Genomic DNA, 20,601 nt, shown 5'->3' with positions numbered 1-20,601 from the left:
GAGATATAAAATATTCGTTTGTTGCATTTAAAATGAAACGGAGGGAGTATATCTTCTTCTTATCTGCACACTCTCAGTGAAAACTATGAGTTCAGCCTTCTACGCGAGTAGCTCTTGTTTGTTTATATATAGATATGAGCTCTGCGAGCGTCAAATGAACATAGGAATGGATGTTTATTCATACTTCATGCTTACTGCTGACATATAAACAGCACATTCACGAACAAAAATCTCATTAAATATCATGTATAATTTCTATTTAAGACTCATTTAGTTTTTCATCTAAAATGGTCGGTTCAAATTTCAAACTTGAATTATACCTTTGATCTGTCTTAATATAGTTAAACAAACTAAAAAATAACAAAACTCATATGAGCTTATTTACGTTTTCTATGAGTGCAGTTCAATTCACAACTAGCCAACTCGTACTCAATTTTATTCCAAAAAAAACTAGGCTCGAACAAATAAGTTCGAACATAAACAGGTAATTCTCAGCTCGAGCGTATCATTTACACCCCTAGCTACTCCTATTACAACACAATTTGTTCAAATATGTCCAATCTAAGGTAAATGTATAGAGAACAATTCCAATCTCTCTTGTTTTTAAATTCTACAACATTCTGATTCTCATGTGTCATGTATAAGATCTCTGATAACCAAAAGTTTTACTTCCTCCGTAACAGAAAGAATGCAACAATTGGGTATTATTTGTGAGGTATAAAATATTCAATCGTTGCATTCTTTATGTTACGGAGGAAGTAACATTTTAGACAGCCTGACGAGTTCTGTGTCTAATATAACAACCTGCCAGTTTCATGCAAAAACCTGTAACTATAATACAGAAACCAGATTCATCTTTTCTTAATCCTCTTTTGCAGCAGCCAGCAATGAAAATCTGCTGTGTTCCTCAGTATAATTAAAAGGATGATTTTCCTCTTCTATCAACATTCCACAATCTTTTTCATCTAGGAGCATATCTATCTCCTCTACACTATTGTTCCAAACTTGCAAATCTTCTTTCTTTATATCATTTCTTGGTGCCTTATTTTCCTTCATAAACCTTTGTATACTTCTGGGTTTTTCAGCTTTAACATCATCCCCTAGAAGGATTAAACGGGGCGCCTCGTTTCGATGCTCATTGAAGTGGGAATTGCTCCTTCCATATGTAGCTGGTGAATCTGTATGTGAAGAAGTTGATCTTCCAGGAAAACTTCCAAATCCTTTAATCTCTCTTGTTAGTTTTCTAGCATGCTCTCTTTCTTCTTTGAGGAGAGGTCCCTTTTCAAGAAGCTTTAGTATTCTCTTTGATTTTTCCCTCATAGCAAGTCCCCAGTTAAATCTGTATAATGAATATTGCTAGACCATATATTATAAATGTGGATAGCATATAATAGTGACATGAAACTTTATGAGGTTATTTTGTTTACCCTTTTTCATCAACATGCTGAAAAGTTTCCATGTTATTGATGGTTAATTTCTCTGTTTGAAACTCCTCTGCTACACTTTCTGGTCCATGAGTCAGTAAGTGTTCTAATACTATCAAAGCATTGTAGGATTCCCTCCAATTTTTCCTGTCAAATTTTGATATTCTGACCACAAATCAAAGTATTTCCATGAGAGAAATATTTAGGATCATAATCATGTGAAGGTTGATAGGTTGATTTTAGAAATATCGACACTAACATTTCCAACTATGCCACCTTTCTTGATTAAGTTTCAACTATAAGTACGTTGGAATAATCCGAACTTAATGAGTGGCTTACGAAGTAGTCCACTATGACTTACAAGTTACAAGTTTTAAACATGAAAGATAAATTTTCTATCTTGAGTATTGCTATTGTTTTTCTCTACCCTTTTCGACTATAAGACTTTGGAACGATATGTCTAAACTCTAAAGTTACTATTCCGAGTTAATCAAAAATATGACTACTTGAAAAAGAGGGGACATAATTAACATGTTCATGTTAATATTTACTTTCAAGTATCAGTAATCACTAGTAACAACATAATTATATTCCACCATCATAAGCCTTTAAAGAATTATAATTACCTCACCAAAAATACGAAATTAGACTTATATGTAACAACACAACTATGAGTTTATCCGCATTATGTAATATGTAATATATTTTTCAAAAAAAGGGATGAAGGCATAAAAATGTTATAAGTATAGAAACAAGAAAAAGGGACAAACTTGTTATGCAGAATGTCCACAATTCTCCAATAATCATCGATTTCGAAAGCAGATCTTGATATTAACCCAAGAGTTCGAGTATCAGGTGACCATGGATCAGCATTTGTTGCTTCTTCTGTCATCCTGTATAAATTCCTTAAGAATCAAATTAAAGATCACAATCTAGAAAAAATTCCCAAAAAAAAAAAAAAGTTTGTAAGATCATACAACTGAGCAGGTGTGACATCTGTAAGAACCAATCTAGCAGTTTTAATCTTCTCCTTGATGAAGAAAGAGGCTTGTTTTTTGAATTCAATGAAAGAATGTTTGCTCATATTTTTGTTGTTATGGAATATGGCTGTATCAAAGCCTATGATTGACATGTTTATCTAAAAGATTATTGAAACAATTGAAATAAATACAATTGTTACACTATAATATAAAACTAATATGACATAAGAATGAAAACATGTAACAAACTTACAAAATAGATGATAAATGAAAATGTGAGTGGATTAGTTATGGTGTAGTAGCACCTACAATTGACATAAGCAATGAAGATCTTGATGTATATTTATTATTGCAACTAATCCATAAAGATGGATTGGTTTTTTTTTTTTGGTGGGGGGAAAGAGGATAACCTCTACTTTATTATGTTTGGTAGTAAAAATAAAGGGATCTTACCTAATGGATGATGATTTCCAAATTTTATTTTTTTTTCGCTTTTTTCGAATTTTTTATTTTTTTTATTTCCGAAATTCTATGGGTCAAGAAAAAGGAATTTTATTTTGTGGAAGAAATTGCAATGGTTTGGAATAGTGTGTATTAGTCCATAGTCTAAGCCTAAAGGGATGGAGAGATTTTTGGAAAAATTAATGTTGTGAGTCAAATATGAAAAGTGTTTCTTATTTTCTTATGTTTTGACTTTTGAGTTTGAAAGTATGGGGTGCCTAGTTCAAAGTCAAAGTTTTGCTATTACATGGTGCTATAAACTTTACTTCAATATGAAAACTGCTTCTAATATGTTAAGAAATTCTCTATATCTTAAGAATATTTGATATAATAGAGTCATAGGGTAAAAGACAAATACTTAAGAAATGAAGAGTAATGATGATTATCAGCATTTTGTTTTGCTTCTGGTAGTCTACTTTTTTTTGTAAATGTTTAGATGAGTAGGTTGAAGACTTAACATTTATGAGATTCAGACTCTAGAATATATTATTCTAGATTGATCCTATGTATAATCATACTATATATATGTGTGTGATAAACACGTCACCTTAATTTTCTCGTCAAATGTGTGTTATTGATGCATTCCTATGCATTAGAACGTGTAATTTATGTTTGCGAGTAAGTTTGTCTTAAAAATAAGATATACCTTCTCTTTGCCCTACAAAAATATACTTCAATTTTTCATGTCTAGTAAGATATTAAGTAATAAGTATGAGCTATATTAAGTAATCGAATTTTTTTTTGGGTGCAAATGAATCAAATTCATGAACCTGGGGGCCCATGGGTCCAGGAGAACACAAGCTCAGCCCAATATCTAAGCCCCCACAAGCCTAATGTATTTGAACATTATTTCTGGAACACAAAGTACTTGAACCTTATAGTAAGCCATTGGACAAGTAGATATGGTGGGCCCTAGAATCCAGTGTTCAAATTAGAAACCTTGACCTAAATAAAATGTGCCAATCAAAATTTGAAAGAACCAAAACATAGCAATTAATGGCCGGGGTTTATAGCACAAGCTACAACAATACACAATTTCCTATAATAATAGTGATACATAAAACGCCAAAAGATGATTAATCATCATATATGATGAAAAAACAAATTCTTTTAGTTGGGGACTTAAATTGTCACATGTAGTACATCTCTTTCAAGATGGAGGAGGTAAGAGAATCTCATCTTACCAGAAACCTCAATAAGTAGCAGTTGTACTTAAATGAGACCATTAGCCATCATATAACCCCAACTTTGGCTCCAAATTCTTAGGTGTAGAACACCTAGAACTATATATTCTTAAACACATTATATTATTTTGCGCATTTCTCTCAATTGAGCAAAATATAAAATGTGCAAAAAATGTAAGGAGCACTATAGAGACTTTAAACGTTGGTGGTTAAAAATCGAAACTCCCAATTAGGGGTGTAAATGGTGCGTGCCGAGTTCGAGTTTGAGCTAGCTGGACTTGACTCGTAAGCATTTTGAGTCGAGCTCGAGTTTTAACCGAATCGAGCTTTGACTGAGTAGATTTCAAGTAGCTTGTAACTTGCAAGTGTTTCGTGTTCAAAGCAACCCTTAGATAGAAAAATGTTGAATTAGGTATTTTACTATTGATAATTGGGTACTCGAGTTTCTCACGAGTTTCCTAGTCGAGTATCGAGTTGCTCAATTCAACTCGCCAACATCTCGAGTCGAGCTTTGACCGAGTCCATCTCGAGTAGCTCACGAGTTGTCTCTTCGCATTTACACCCCTACCCCCAATCCCGTAGTTGTAAGGTAGTAGAAACTCTATCACTGAGCTTTATTAGTTCTCTGCCAATCAGTGATAGATAAAAATCGTGCCTCAAATGCTGTAATTGATTCCTTAGCTAAATAAGGTCTTCACCAATCACCATAGCTCAAATTTTCTTGCTTCGATAGTTGGATGTATATAGCATCCCTGCTTAGGGATGGAAATGGATTAGGTTCGAGGAGGGTGGAGTTTCACCCGCATCCATCCACTCCACCCGCATCCATCCATCACACGCATAAACCATCACCCGAATCCATCCATCCGTCCTCCGCCGGGTGAAAGGGTGGATTGAATGGTGATCGGGTTGGGAGATAATAAGAATTTTTACAAAAAATTATGCCATAAGATACATATTTTTTAAAATTTTCAACTAAAAATATTAATAAAGTAAGTAAATAAATATGTGTGATTGATAATATGGATGATGGGTGGGTGTTAAGACGTACATTCAAAATTAAATTGATCGGGTTTTGCACCATCTCAATTGCCCCAGAATGCCACCAAACAACCAATTTATTATTTTGTCGTACAGCCACGGAATAACCCCGAAATGGTCGTAAAAGCTGTTCTTATGCCTTTTCAAAGTCGTGCGAGTCCTTAATATACCATCACACGACATTCAGTACACGAGTCTAAATTCAGATGGTGCGAATGGTCCGGGATGCATAATAAGTCGTACCGCACCCATAGGAAGGTTTCCGGCAAAAAATTTGACCGGACCCGGATGAGCCCTAAAACGGTCAAAATTGAAGGCTATAAGTCACGCTTTTAGACGTACACGGGACCCGTGCACCGAATGCCATGGGATACCTCGAGTCGACATGGGATGGTATATTAATGACTTCCACGACTTTGAACGGGCATAAGAGCAACTTTTATGACCGTTTCGGCCATTCCGTGGTTGCACAACAAAATCATAAATGGGTGATTTGATGGCATTTAGGGCCAAATCAAATGGTGCGAAACACCAGGGATGGATTATAAGTCTTACCGCACCCCATAGGAAGGTTTTCGACGAAATATATGACCTGGCCCGAGGAGCTCAAAAAGGTCAAAATTAAAGGTTATATAAGTCACGATTTTAGACGTCCCCGGGACCCGTGCACCGAATCACGTGGGATATCTCAAGGGGATATGTTATGCTATATTTAGGACTTCCTCGACTTTGAACGGGCATAAGAACAACTTTTACGGCTGTTTCGGGTCCATTCTGTGGCTAATAAACTACAAAATAATAAATGGGTAGTTTGGTGGCATTCTGGGGCAATTCAGATGGTGCGAAACACTTGAGATGCACTATAAGTCGTGTCGCACCCCACAAGAAGGTTTTTGGCGAAAAATATGACCAGCCCCAAAGGAGGCCTAAAATGGTCAAAATTGAAGGCTATATGTCACGGTTTCAGACGTTCGCGGGTCCCAGGCACCGAATGTTGTGGGATGCGTCGAGGGGACATGGGATGGTATATTAATGACTTCGACGACTTTGAACGGGAATAAGAACACCTTTTACGACCGTTTCGGGGTTATTCCGTAGCTATATGAAAGAATAATAAGTTGGTCGTTTGGTGGCATTTTGGGGCAATTCAGATGGTGCGAAGCACCCAAGATGTATTATTAGTCGTGTCACACCCCATAGGAGGGTTTTAGGCAAAAAATATGATTGGTCCCGGAGGAGTCTTAAAACGGTCAAAATTAAAGGTTTAAGTCACTGTTTTAGACGTCCGGGGGACCGGTGCACCAAATGACGTGGGATGTCTGGAGGGGACATAGGATGGTATATTAAGGACTTCTACGACTTTTAAAGGATATAAGTACAACTTTTAAGACCGTTTCGGGCCATTCCGTGGCAGGAACACAAAATCATAAAAAGGTGGTTTGATGGCATTCTGCGGTAATTCAGATGGTGCGAAGCACCCGGTATGCATTATAAGTCGTGCAACACCTCGTAGGAAGGTTTTTCGGCGAAAAAATGATCGGGCCCGGAAGATCCTTAAAACGATCAAAATTGAAGGTTATAAGTCACATTTTTAGACGTCCCCGTGACCCGTTCATCAAAGGTCGTGGGATGCCTCAAGGGGACATGGAATGGTTTATTAGGGGCTTCCACGACTTTGAACAAGCATAAGAAAGAATATTACGACCGTTTCGGGGCCATTCCGTGGTTGCAATACAAAATCATAAATGGTTGATTTGATGGTATTATGGGGCAATTCAGATAGTGCGAAGTACCAAGGATGCATTAAAAGTCGTGTCGCACCCTATAGGAAGATTTTCGGTGAAAAATATGACCAAGGCCGGAGGAGTCCTAAAACGGTCAAAATTGAAGCCTATATGTCACGGTTTTAGACGTCCCTGGAAGTCGTGCACCAAATTAATGGTCGTGGGATGCCTCGAGGCGACATGGGATGGTATATTAAGGACTTCCACGACTTTGAACGGGTATAAGAACAAATTTAACGATCGTTTCGGGGCCATTCGGTGGGTACACCACAAGATCCTAAATGGGTGGTTTGATGGCGTTCTGGGGCAATTCAAATGGTGCCAAACACCTGGGACATTTTTGGACTTGTCCAGGCCTGGTCATACTTTCTCCCGAAACGTTCCTAGGAAAGCCGACGTGACTTGTAACATGCGCGGGTGTTTCACGCCATTTGCGTTGCCTCGAAAAGCTTCTAAACCCCCAATTTGTTCATTTCTCGTGAAATCTAAAACTGCCCCGAAATAAACATAAAGGAATCCACATATTCGTTCCAAGCCACATGAGTCCTTTCTAATGACCTTCCATGCCCCATACGAGGCATCCCGTGGCATTCGGAGCTCCAACCTCGGGAAAGTCCGAAAGCGTATATTAACCTTTAATTTTGACTGTTTTAATAAATTCCCTTGAATTGTTACTTCTGAAATTTTGTAATGTCTTGGGCTTTCCAGCCATTATGAATGAAATTATCCAAATTATCAAAAAAAAAGTGATAGATAAATAACATGATAAACATTAATAAAATAACAAATAAAAAATGTGTATACCCTTAAACAAAAGGGTCCCTCCACTCTCAACTGTATGATATACTGATAACTGATATAGTGATATGCATTAGCTATCAACCTCCCATGTAAGGAAATTTTCTGCATTGGCGTAAATTATGGTCTTGGGTCATTTTTGCTCCACTGAAATATTTTCGTTACAAAATATAAATGGACATATACCATAAATATGGCATTTGGATGACCTCTGCAACTGCTATACACTCATGACTCATTTATTTACTACAGTACTATCAATTCAAAGGTAGTTAGTAGTTGCACAGCAAATGGATGGAGGTTTCTCTCTTTATTGCATGTAATTCACTTATTCCATCTTTTTCTTTCAAAAACTAGTTATTAGCCCCGCGCTACGCCTCGGGTTTTCATTTATTAATATTATAATTTAAGATGATAACACTAAATATTATTTGGTTTAGTGGTTAATACTTTAGTGTATGTTCTTGAGGTTCTGGGATCAAACCTTTCACTATGCAATTTCTAATTTTTTTATTGTTGTGGATTACATGGAGTAAAACTCCCTTAAGGAGAACGTCACGTGGCACCGTTTTTGACTTAGACATGTCTTTTAATATATTAGTATAGATAGATACCTACTATCATTGCATTTAAATTGTAGTCCTACTCCAGAATACTAGAGTATCAATTTAAAGGTTACTTTTAGTGATATTGATTTCCCTTACTTTTTTTTTATGTTAATCAATAATCATTACTTATATATTGTAAGAAAATTGATTTTTAGTTATATTTTCGGTTAACTATTTGTTAAGGAGTAATACATATAAGAGAATCACGAGTCATGCTATAACATCGAAAGCATATAATAGGTGCCTATTATTGAAGAATAATGAGAAGAAGATAACACACCTTAAAAAACACAACACTTTTAAAATGTGACAAGTCTTATAAGAGTATCCAATAGTTAGACATCGACATATTTATATCTTATAAAGATAATCCGTTTTATAAGGAAAGAAATTTAAATTAAAAAAAAAAGTTGTAATTCATGAAATGCAAAATATGTAGGTAATACTATAGAGTTTGTCTTGTAAGAGACCGCCTACTTTTAAATTAAAATTAGGCAATGATAAGCCCAATATTCAAAAAGAGAATTAGCTCAATAGTGAATAGATTAATTTCATTCAGTGACTAGCTTAATCCATTTAGTTACTAAGTCTACTTTTATATTAAAATTAGACCGTCTCTTTTAATAATATAATGAATCTGTCTTGTAAAAGACCGCCTACTTTTAAATTAAAATTAGGCAATTGTCTTCTTTGCGATCTTTCCCATAGTCCAGGAGCAAAAAGACTCCGCGAGTGAATTACGTTTGAGGTAAGTCCAATATTAAAAAGAGAATTAGCCCAATAGTGACTAGCTTAGGTTAATCTTTCGGTGACTAGTTTAATTCATTTAGTGACTAGGTCTACTTTATATTAAAATTAGACCGTCTCTTTTAATAATTTTTATACCGCAATATCTTGTAATTCTAAATCTTCTTATAAAAAATTGGCAATTCTTTCCATATCTAGGCATAATGAAATAGGCTTAGACACTTACTCCAATGATGTAGAGTAATTGTTACTTGTTACACCCCCTCAAAGAAAAGTGTATGATGTAGTTGTTAGTTGTTAAATGTCCCAAAAAAAAAAAAAAAACCTTATTAGCAATTTAGCAAACAAAAAAAGGTTGACCCAATAAAACAACGATAGTTAAAAATTGACTAGTGAAGTAATGCATACTAATCGCCAATAGGAAGCTAACTATTGGAAGATCTTTCTCGACACTCAATAATTCCTTTGATAGTTTTTTTTTTCTTTTTACGTACGTTACTTTAGCAAAGAAAAATATAAACAGTAGGTTACATTATGTAAAGAATAAAAAAAGTCAACAAACATTAAGTTAACAAGAAAGAAAATAGTGGGAAACTATTGATTTTTCATCATAGCACTTCATAGATGACCTAACTAATGCTAAAAAAATAACAATTTTTATGCTGTCCTTTTCAGTTTTCAGACAAAACAAAAGGCATAAGCAATTATGGAGTAGGGTCAGTACAGGCATGGTAATTAAGAAAAAAAAAAGGGTGATTAAATTTTAATTAGTGACAAAGAAGAAGATAATTATGAAGACTTTGACTATATACAATTAAGTAGTACTAAAACGACCTTAAACTCTTTTGGTAATGACTTGTTTTGCACTATTAGTTGCCCCTTAAAGTTGTTAACTACGCTTATTAATCCATTTGTATAGTTAGTTCCATTTTAATTTCTTTACGAAAGAAGCAAAGGCAAAAAATGTCAAACTTTGTGTACTACCAAAAACTTCACTTAAAAACCAAGGATGTCTTGGCCTAGTGGTTAAGATTGAGGTGCTGTGAACGATAGGTCACAGGTTCGATTCCCCCTCCCCTTCTTTGTACTTTGTACCGCCTTCGTGGCTCATATGGATTAAAAAAAAAAAAAAAAAAAAAACTTCACTTAAAAGGTGGCAAATATGCTACGTGGTATCATAATCGAAATGATGATTTGTACAGTCTACCATTAATTGGGTGGATTATATTTTAGGTCTATTTATGATTTCGATATGTAAGAAAAAAAAAATCGATATTAATCATTTTTTGAAAAAAAAAATCGATATTAATCATTTTTTTCTATTCAAGTTGTTTTGGTTCAAAATCGGTCAATTTCAATTTGGATCAAAAATAAAATCCAAACATTACTCCTAGCTAAATTTGGGTCTGATCAAATAATTTGATTTCTTGTTCACCAAAATAAATTAATTAATTTGATTTGGGTCAAATCTCATGTTTAGTATGACCAAGGAATTTGAAGCAATTCAAAAAGATTATAGATCCACTTTTTAAATTCTGAAACGATGGAGAAATTTGCTTATTCTAATTCTTTTTTATTATTCGATAATTTACTGGTCCAAACAGGCTCAGTCCTCATGAGTTAGGGGGTAAGAAGGGGATCCTAACCCATAAGAAAACTTCTAGAGACTGAAAATTGAAAATTTATACCCTAGAAGCAAATATCCACACAAATACCTCAAATATGAGGATGATGAGAGTCAAATTCCCGACCATAAGATTAGGAGGTGGGAGATCCAACCATTAAGCTCCAACCATTGATTCTCAATCTACTTATTATGTGGCCACATTTAATATGACCTCCTAAGAATTAATTTCCTACTAAGACTAAAAAGAAGATTTTCCAAATTTACAAAAACTGTAGGACAGCAACAGGAGCTGAAATATTGTGATTTGTGTGTGTTTGTGTAAAGATGAAATCTACAGTTTGACATAACAAAAAGTATACCCAGAAAAAGAGGGATAAAGAAAAGAAAATAAAAGACATGGACCATATTTCTAATTTTGGTTTGAATGGTATAGCAAGAATCGAAGAAAATTCAAGAGAATGTTGATCTTTTCAGTGGGGTTTAATGGTTTTTCAACTCCAAAAAAAAAAAAAAAAAACAGGACCACTGTATCTAACTTTCATTTTAGGTCAACCTGAAAATCTGGGCACTAAGAAAGAACCTCATAAATCATAATGATGCTTCTGGGTCAGATTTTAGATATGGCATCCCAAAAGTATACACATTATATTCATAAAATTATGCCTTCTTTTTTGCATATGTTTTAATTCAAATGATTCCACTGACCAAAAGCCATTAAATATGGTCAAAATAATCTAGGTTGCACATAGACGAGTGCAGATTCGGATACGGGGACATAAAACGGTAAGATTTTGAATTTTTAGGAAAGGATACGCATACCCATACAGGATAATGATATGTATCGTATCGGGTACGGGTACGGGTGCGGGTACGAATACGTGATCTAGAAAAAGTACTCATGCTACATAGAAGATAATGAACAAAATTTTTATATATTTGAACCAAATTTATTCAGCAATTACACCTTTTTTAAAAAAATTATCAAGATAATGGTTTCCCTCAGCAATAACCTACCTCTTTTATGTCTATACATTTCCTATTATCACCTTGCCAATAATATAACTGACCATATTTAGCCCTTTTCTAAAGGTTTTGCTGGACTGTTATGTGGGTGACAAGGATAAAACTGATTCAATGGCCTTTTTTTTTCTTTTTGCTATTTTCTCCTAGCTTTTCTCTACATCTTGTACCATTTGTAGAATCTTATACACATGATCTCCATATCCTGCCTTCAAAAGAAATGATGATGATTGAGACGTCGTCATGGTACCTGCGTCGATCTCCTTGAGGTATTTCTAGCAACTCATAGAAATCTAGACCTGCACGATGGGTGGACATTACCAGTTTGTGTTAGTTTGGTTGATCTAAGCATGTATTTTAGACGCGCAAAGCATTTTGGAAAACAATAATTAGAAATTTTACCAGCTTTCTTTGCTGCACGCAACAGAACTTCCTCAACTAAATGTTGAGCAGGGTCACCTTCCGGGTACAATGAGATGAAGAGCTCCACTTCAGCAACGACTTCCTCGTTCGTGAAGTATTGGTAAAGACCGTCAGAGGATAATATCAAGAACTGATCCTTTGGGCCTAATCTGTGGTGATACATGAAAGGGAGGCAACTGATATATGGTGAAGTCCCAACGTAGTCGATTCTGAACATCTCCAAAAGCGCATCGTTCCATTTAGGCTGCAATCATACAAAAACATTATACACTACATCTTTAATCAGATCAAAAATATTCAATCTCAGACCATCCATTAACATTCAGACATTTTAATTGTTAAAGTTTCCATTTTAGTTAGGTAAATGTAGACCACAAGTTCATAATTCTAATTACAGCAAAGGGAAGGACAGAACCAGTGACGAAAATAGAAAAAGAAACAAATGTGATAAATTAGGTAACCTGAGAAGGTTAATTAGGCTGACTTCATTGACTGCAATAAATTGACAAAGGTGGTTGCATTTGAGTCAGGTGTTCATCATCCCCCCAACTAAAAGTAATTAATGAAAAAAAGTACTACTACATCGTTTTTGGTAGCTTTCTACTTCATGAACTAGGCAATTAGCTATAGATAGTTAGCTTCTTCCAACCATCAACCAACAACTAACCAGGATTAAACTTGTTTACGACCAAACGATTTCATGTCAATTTTTTCTAAAATCCAACTCTGGTGTGTATAATGAATGGAGATCACAAATGGTTGTCAAATGTAGAACGTAACGATGATAATGAATACACGTACTCGAATGTGCTTTTGATTTAGCGTTAAGTACTGATCACGAAATGTAATTACCTGTTTGAGAAAACCAGCACCAAAGGCCCGAGTGACCTTTAATGAACCTTTGACGCGATCATTAACAACAGCAAAGGCATCATCTCGGTGTTCATCTCTTATTCTTTGTACTTCCTGAAACAAATCATATATTAAGCAATGAGCAAAATTTACATAGGACACCCAGGAGTACCCAAACAATGCTTCCAGTACACTACATACACAACACTCGAAACTCATTTACGCAAGTGTGGCATGGATGATCGTTCTGTATACTCTTGGATGCATGAAATAATTCGCGACAACTAAGGATTAACTCAATTGCACCTATCATAATCAATTGACAATCTACATTTAAAAGAATAAACAACAAGACCAGGTATTGTAATATAAAATCAAATGGAACAGGTAAAAGATTAGTCTCTTTACCTCTTCAACAGAAGTACTATGATCAATAGTAAGTTGAGACGATCTAAGACTAGGTTTGACACCATCTGATACTTCAAAGTCATACATTGATTCTTCATTGATCCTTTCCAAGTCTTGATCAACCTTGCCAAGTCTAAGATCAGGCTCTTTATTTTGAGCCAAAACCGCCCTACTATCGCCTACGTTCATCAAATAAACATCCTCCCCTTTCATCAACATACCAAGAACACAAGAACCCATTAAAGCTAACTCCGGATTTTCATCCACCATCTTATCTGCAATATCCAAGTATGATTCCTCCGTCTTCTTCAAAGCACGCGATAATGCCTTTAATACATCAGAATGATTAATAGTTTTACCCTCGGAATCGTTCCTATTCCATTGCTCTTTTAACCTCCGATCAAGCTCAACTCTTTCTCTATCCCACTCACACTTCCATCTCCTTTGATTCTCTTCCCATTTCTTGGTTGCCCCTTTAAAATTAGTTTTCGACGAATTCTTTCCTCTTTTAGTACTATTACTATTCGATTTGGCACTACTTTCAGCATAAGTTTCTCTCTCAAAAAAGTCATAAGTCTCAATATCTGAGCTACTGATACTACTTCTACTACTGTTACTGCTACTCTCAGAAGAACAACAACAACTATGAATTGGAAGAGTTGATGATGAAGAAGATAAATCAAACTTACTATTATCATCCCATAATAAACCTTTGAGCTCTTTCTGAACATTAGTGTATAAATTTGATAGAAGGAAATCAGTTGCATCAGGACCGTTAAATCCATCATAAATCCCAACAAAAACCCAACCATGTTCTTCTGATACAACCACATGTACTCGATCTTCCCCTGCTTTCCCCTGTGCCCACTGAAGATTCTGACTTTCCCATGAATCACTCTCACCCAAGCTCATCTCTGAGCTCATGTTCAAGCTCCCACTCACCTCAGGCCCGACCACAGGCCCAGGCCCACCCACAACCCAATTATCATGCCCGACGCCGCCGTTTCCCTTGACCGGGGCAACCGAGCTCTGCCCGAACGTCTTAGAGATCGCATGTCGTAGCCCACGGATCAGAGACCCGGGCCTCTTCTTGGGCTTTAGCCCAGCCCAGGTACCCTGAACTGACAAGCTCCGGTCCAGCGGGCCGGAGAAGAGGGCCGGACCAGCCCGATCGAGCGGGCCGGATAGGAACCCGGCTCGCTCGATGGGCCCGGACATGAACCCGCGATCGACGAATACCGGGCCGGAAAGCGGGCCTGAGTTTATTGAGGACGACCCGCGTGGGATGGGCTGGAGTGGTACGGAGGCGAAGGAGGTGGAGCTCTCGAAGAAGGCGGCGGTGGCTGACGTGGCGGTGGGGTCCGCCACGAAGGCGGTGGACAGCGGAGTCGAGGTGTTCGCCGACACAGAAGCGCCGGAGATCGACCGGAATATCGAAACTCCGGCGGCATACTCCTCGGAATGGATCTTAGACGACGCCGGGCCCGTCGGGTTAGACAGTCGGGCCGGATCGGGCCGAACGTAACAGAAGGAATGGCCCAATCCCTCGTCGTACTGGTCCATGTACATCCCGGATTCATGCTTATGGGCCCGACGACCATCGCCGGAGCCCGTGAAACAGACGCCGATTTTCCCAATTCCATTACCCATTTCTTTATAAACTTAAAAAAAAAAAAAATCAGAGGAAAGAGAAAAAAAAAATGGGTTTCTTTTATTGGGGGGTGTTTATATTGAAGTGGGTATTATACAGTTATGAAGATGGTGATGAAAAAAAATGGAGATTTAAGATTAGATAAGTTTAGATTATACTCCGATTTTCATAGCTGAAGAATGAAGGAAAGATGAAATGAGAAAAATGGAGGAGAGAGAAAGAAGAGGTAGTTGAAGGAGAGAGAGAGAGAGAGGGAGAAAGAGGCGTGGAAGAAAGGAGAGTGAAGGGTGAAATTGAAGGAGAGTTGACTTTTGAGTAAAAAGAGAGAGAGTTTTGAATTATAGGGGGTGGAATGTGGATGCTTCGTCTTTTCTTTTTTTTCTTTTTCTTTTGTTTTTTTGTTTGGAGTTATTTCGTCGTCAAAAAAATTTCTTGTTTTTTGTTTTTTCAAATTTTATAGTAATATAATAATTTTGGGTGGTATGACATAAGTTTTGCTGGGTGCACATTATAATGTGAAGTGTGGGATACTTCCATTTGATCGAGGATAGCAGATTGGTTAGGTTGGCGTTGACTAGCTATTCCCCTAAAGCCACGCACCCTCGCTATTCTCCTAATTATTCAATTCAACCCGCTTTACCTATTGTTTTTCTTTATTATGATGTCTTGCTTCATTATGATTTTTGGTCAACTTTTTCATTAGTTTTTCATGTATATTTTTTTGGACAAACTATTAGTGCACTTGATTAATTAAGGACAAAGAATTCATAAGTACAGAAGGAAAGAGATACCTCCGTTAAATAATGACATTTTCAACGTTGTTCAATACCATATTGGATTTAAATTAGAAATACGAACATATAGGAATAACTTGTTTTTGAATGGGTTTTACATTTTTTTTATATATATAGCTTAGTTGTTTCTCATTAATTTTTCAACTACAACCATTACTATGTCAACCACAAGGATTGTCCATGTAGCCAAAAAGTATAGCTCCCTCCGTTCGTTATTAGTTTACCCGTTTTGACTTTTCACATTTATCATGGTCCTTTATCTAGCAATAGAAGGTGATCAAATGACCTTTCTATGACCCGGTCCGATTTTGGCCTGAAAAACCCATTCATTTCTGTCTGGAATAGCTAGCTTTGGGCACCGAATTTTGGCTCGGCCCGACCCGATCAATGCAATCTTTTTTAGGTGCGACCCGGCCCATGATCACATCCAATCTAGGCCCCTGGTTACAGCTTATATCTACATGAAGTGGTCAAGTATGTAATAAATCTGCATAGTACCCCCCAAGTGCGTCGCACTACAACGAAAACGACGCAAAAACATAATTTGCGTCGTATGGGAGCCAGAGTGCGATGCAAAACAACTGCTCACAAGCACCAGATACGAGTCATATGCATCGGATCCATATGACGTGCCACGCATGTCGCTCATGTGCGTCGGACCCTGAGGCCCATCTGACGCACATCGTTGTCAAATTTTAAGACTATCGAGGCCCTATCTGCGTCGCACGTCGTTAAGGTGCGTTACAAATTATTGGTTTGCGTCGAACCCCAAGCCTATTCCGACGCACATCAATTGGGCCGTCCTTATTTTCGAGCCCTAACAAATATCCATCTCACCCTCTCCCTCTTAACCTAAAACACCAACTCCCCATCTCCCTCTTAACCTAAAACTCCCTCTATGAATGCCACTTCTTCTTCTCTCTCTCTCCCTCCCTCCCTGTCTCCTTCACTCGTCGAAATTCATCAATCTGAAAATTCCCTGTCTCCGATCCATTCGTTCCTTCGACCCTCTCATCTCCCCATCTCAGGCAACTCGAAAATTCACAAGCAATTTTCCAGACCCTCTCGATCCTTCGACCTCTCTCGATCTGTCATCTCTTTCATCCTCACCGCCATGGCGAAGCAACACGCTCCATCTTCGTTCAACGAGAAACGCGCTGACATCCATGGCGAAGCAAAATACGAATGGTTAGGGTTCTGATTTTATTTTTTTCTCGATTTTTGTAAGAAAAATAAGTCTTCTACTAATTTTATTTTGTCGTTATCATAGTTGATGAATTACATCAGTTTAGTGCTCATCTTGAATTAGGATTAGATTTTTTTTATCTTTTCTCATTTTAGCAATTTCCGTATTGTGCTCGAGAATGAGTCACGAGCAGCAATTGATAACCAAACAGGAAGAAGACATCAGTTTTTTGATTTTCAACACTTTTCGCATTGTCTGTACTTTTCTTTTTTGATTTTCTGTAATTTTCTGTAAATCATGTATTTTTTTAAAAAGTTTTTTTTGTAAACGAATGATTTGGATTTTTTTGCAATACAACTTTTGTTTGGACACAACGTAGATTCATTTTTGCAATACTATAAAATTATGTTTTTCATTCTGTTTAAGGATGCAAAAAAAAATTAAAATAAAAAAGACATGATTTGCGTCGCACATAGTGACGGATGCAACGCGAATTCATTTTTTTTTGACAAAAAATACCTGATTTGCGTCGCACATAGTGATTCTTGCGATGCAAAACCACTTAAAAGTGGTTGGGTTCACGGGTCATGTGCGTCGGACATCGCTTAAGTCCGACGCAAATAGCTCTTCATCTGTGTCGTTTCCTCATCCGACGCAGATCATGTCTCTCGATTTGCGTCGAGACCTGTGCCGTCGGACCATTGTCCGACGCAAATGATGGTTCCAAGTCCAACGCAAATCGATGATTTTGTACTAGTGAATCATAATTATGGAGATTTTCTCTCCTTCGCCCCCCCCCCCTTCCCTAGAGCCAAAAAAAACAAATATCTTCTTCAAACAAGAAACCAAAACGTAAAATTAATCATCTGATCTTCAACCAAGATATCCCCGGCCATTGCATGATCAACATATGGATCTTGACAATATCCCAAATACTCCCTCCGTCTCTTATTAGTTTACCCCTTTCTTTGGGGCACATTTGCCGAGATACTAATTTGAACCTTATTATCTCGATCTAATTTTCGATAAGCAAAAATTACAAAAAGTTGATATTTGGATAATACACATTGAGACGAATCCAACAAGATCTCACATGACTATATTTTTTCTTAAATACAAATTACAAGAGATAGTCAAAGTCATGTATGTGAATAGTGTCAAAAGTCAAAAGGGGTAAACTAATAAAAGACGGAGGGAGTACTGCTGAAGCACAACAAGGTGGTTGCATCACTGAAGCAAGGGGGCTTTCTCAATCCCACAATCAGGGTCCTAGAGTGTCAGTAAGAGGTCTAGTCAAGGACTCACAACCCTTGAACAGCAACTTTGCGCATGAGCACTTTGAGTTAGATGACGAAGATGAGACTTCCAATGATGATGATATAGAACCATAGATATTTGAAGATTGAGAATGTTGTCGCCCTATCATTCTTCTCATAAGGGAAAAAGAAGGTCATCATAAGACCTTGAAAAACCACACTAATTTTTCGCATGTTTGATGGCAGTCTAGGTTACATGAGATTAATGAAGAGGCTGAAAAAGAAATGGCAACTAAAATGTTAACCTGCACTCCTGATATAGGGTGCAAGTACTTCATTGCAAGATTCAATAATGTGGAGGATTATGATCATGTGCTAACCTAAGGATTATGGTTAATCGATGACACTTATCTTACAATTAGGAGGTATGGAGTCCTAATTTCATCCCAGAGGAAGCGTTAATCAATATCCTCACCACTTGGGTTAGAATCCCCAATCTCCCAGCTGAATACTTTGACACTAGTTTTTTGAAAAAGGTTGTTACAAAGATTGGAAAAGTATCGAGAGTAGATAAATCAACTGCTAATGCTGATTGGGGTCAATTCACGTGGCTTAGTGTGGAAATCGATTTATCTAAGCCACTTTTATCTAAGTTATGGCTCAAAGGAAAGGTTTGGAGAATCTAATATGAGGGTGTCAAATGATATGCTACAAGTGTGGTAAACTAGGACATGTCGAAGAAAAATGTATCCATATTCATGAAAATGAAAACATGGTTACTGATAACACGAATGATCAGCTAAATGAGGTCTTTATGAATTAAATTTCTCATTGTTTTATGTTGCACTAAATATGTTCACACTAATTAGTAGTCATTTTTTACCTTTTAACTCTTCAAACTTTTGCCTAATTGGATGTATAACATAAAGCAGCTCAAAGAGCAATAAATGCGTTCACACTAGTTTGTAGTTACTTTACTCTTTTACCTCTCAAACTTTTTGTATCATTGATTGTCTGACATAGAATTACTACAAAGGGTAAGAACCTTTATTTTTCGTTATTTTTTTAAAAAAATAGTGGAATCTTGTCCATTCTTGAGTTTCATTGGTTTCTTCCCCGATTTCAAATAGGAACAACAAAAGAAAACGGAGGGAGTAGTTGTACTCATAATTAATAAATTTATATTAAAATTATTCTAAAAATGAAAACGGTTACAATGCATTTATATTTTAACAAATTGGGGTGAAATTTAATAAAAAAAACTTGATAAGAAATGCTTGATACGTGTATAACATGCATCGAGGAATTGAGCACTGAAAATTGTGTTCATACAGCAGTATACGTGCAACATATGCGCCCTGTTTGGAAAACGACAACAAAATCTTCATTTTTGATCTGCGTGGGCGAATACACTAATTTGACACCTTCTCATAAGTTTTAATTAATTATATACATCTTCATGAGTGAATACCTTATGAGTTTAACTATTAATTACCAAAAGAAGGAAAACTTACCGTGATACTCTCTTTGTTTTTTTTATGCTTTTCACGCACTTTTATGTGTGCGTCCCTCATTTCACATATTTGAACTTAAATCTTTTCTATTATATATTAGTAAAAATTATAACGATTAAATATTAATAAAATACTAATTGAGACGAATCAAACAAGACCCTACATAACTATATTTTTTCATATAAATTGAAAAAAAATTGAGAAGATTATCTCTAAGAATGAATAGTGTCAAGATGCATATGAAATGAGAAGGATAACAGAAATAGAGAAAGTACTTATCAAACACACAGTTTTATAAAAGAAGGTCTCACGTCAATCTTGACGTGAGACCGTCCAATTTCAACGTTGAGCTGGGGAAAGAGATGAAGGCGTGATGCCGATGTGGGGGAAAGAGATGAAGGCGTGATGCCGATGTAGGGAAAGAGACAGAGGAGCGGCTCAAGGGGTTGTCGGTTGGCGACGAAGTTATGCCAGTGATGTCGGCGTCAGCGTGAGAATGTTCAATTTCAACATTATTGAGTAGAGAACCTGTTTCTGAAACAGTTATACTGGTTGTAATAAATGGCGGAGACATCGTCGTCGTTGGAGGTTAGAGAAAGGAGAGGAATTCCGGCAGCGACATTTGTCGAGGATGTTCAGACTTACCTTCGTCAATCTGATCTCGATGTCAGTTCTGCTCTCGCTTTTCTTCAAGAACGGATAATTTTTCGCAACTTTCTCTCTCCTTTTTTTTTGTTGATTCTGGATTTGTACTTTCCTTGTTTTAAATGTTATTGTGTTTGATAGTTTAGCTGATTTAAGTG

General features: G+C 36.6%; 2 protein-coding genes across 3 annotated transcripts; both read right to left on the bottom strand.

The window, feature by feature from the left end:
- Positions 1 to 402: 402 nt before the first annotated feature.
- LOC104900120 (uncharacterized) lies at positions 403 to 3,346 on the bottom strand. Of its 2 annotated transcripts, XM_010687467.4 has the most exons (5): positions 2,658 to 3,346; positions 2,402 to 2,562; positions 2,195 to 2,317; positions 1,428 to 1,589; positions 403 to 1,339 (listed from the first exon to the last, which is right to left on the bottom strand). In XM_010687467.4, exons 2-5 carry the CDS (start codon positions 2,554 to 2,556, stop codon positions 862 to 864), a joined length of 918 nt encoding a protein of 305 aa, XP_010685769.2. In that variant the 5' UTR covers positions 2,557 to 2,562; positions 2,658 to 3,346; the 3' UTR covers positions 403 to 861. The 2 variants fall into 2 exon arrangements, with proteins under 2 accessions (XP_010685769.2, XP_010685771.2); XM_010687469.4 differs by lacking the exon at positions 2,402 to 2,562.
- An 8,254-nt stretch (positions 3,347 to 11,600) lies between these two features.
- On the bottom strand, positions 11,601 to 15,517 carry LOC104900119 (probable protein phosphatase 2C 23). Its single transcript, XM_010687464.4, has 4 exons — positions 13,398 to 15,517; positions 12,990 to 13,103; positions 12,117 to 12,381; positions 11,601 to 12,013 (listed from the first exon to the last, which is right to left on the bottom strand). The coding sequence occupies exons 1-4, from the start codon at positions 15,045 to 15,047 to the stop codon at positions 11,898 to 11,900; spliced, it is 2,145 nt and encodes a 714-aa protein (XP_010685766.2). The 5' UTR covers positions 15,048 to 15,517; the 3' UTR covers positions 11,601 to 11,897.
- Positions 15,518 to 20,601: the final 5,084 nt, after the last annotated feature.

Source organism: Beta vulgaris, chromosome 7 (assembly GCF_026745355.1).
Source record: "Beta vulgaris subsp. vulgaris cultivar EL10 chromosome 7, EL10.2, whole genome shotgun sequence".
NCBI classification, from domain to species: domain Eukaryota; kingdom Viridiplantae; phylum Streptophyta; class Magnoliopsida; order Caryophyllales; family Amaranthaceae; genus Beta; species Beta vulgaris.
The sequence above is the reverse complement of the archived record's forward strand: the minus strand, read 5'-3'. Positions and strand labels throughout refer to the sequence as shown.

Excerpts from the sequence above, each read along its gene's own strand:
- LOC104900120 (XM_010687467.4), bottom strand. The coding sequence starts at position 2,556 with ATGTCAATCATAGGCTTTGATACAGCCATATTCCATAACAACAAAAAT. Across the intron at positions 1,590-2,194 it reads GTGGACATTCTGCATAACAA|AATATCAAAATTTGACAGGA; the intron begins GTTTGTCCCTTT and ends ATTTGTGGTCAG. Across the intron at positions 1,340-1,427 it reads CAGCATGTTGATGAAAAAGG|ATTTAACTGGGGACTTGCTA; the intron begins GTAAACAAAATA and ends TTCATTATACAG.
- LOC104900119 (XM_010687464.4), bottom strand. The coding sequence starts at position 15,047 with ATGGGTAATGGAATTGGGAAAATCGGCGTCTGTTTCACGGGCTCCGGC. Across the intron at positions 13,104-13,397 it reads ATAGTACTTCTGTTGAAGAG|GAAGTACAAAGAATAAGAGA; the intron begins GTAAAGAGACTA and ends GATTTGTTTCAG. Across the intron at positions 12,382-12,989 it reads GTGCTGGTTTTCTCAAACAG|CCTAAATGGAACGATGCGCT; the intron begins GTAATTACATTT and ends GTATGATTGCAG.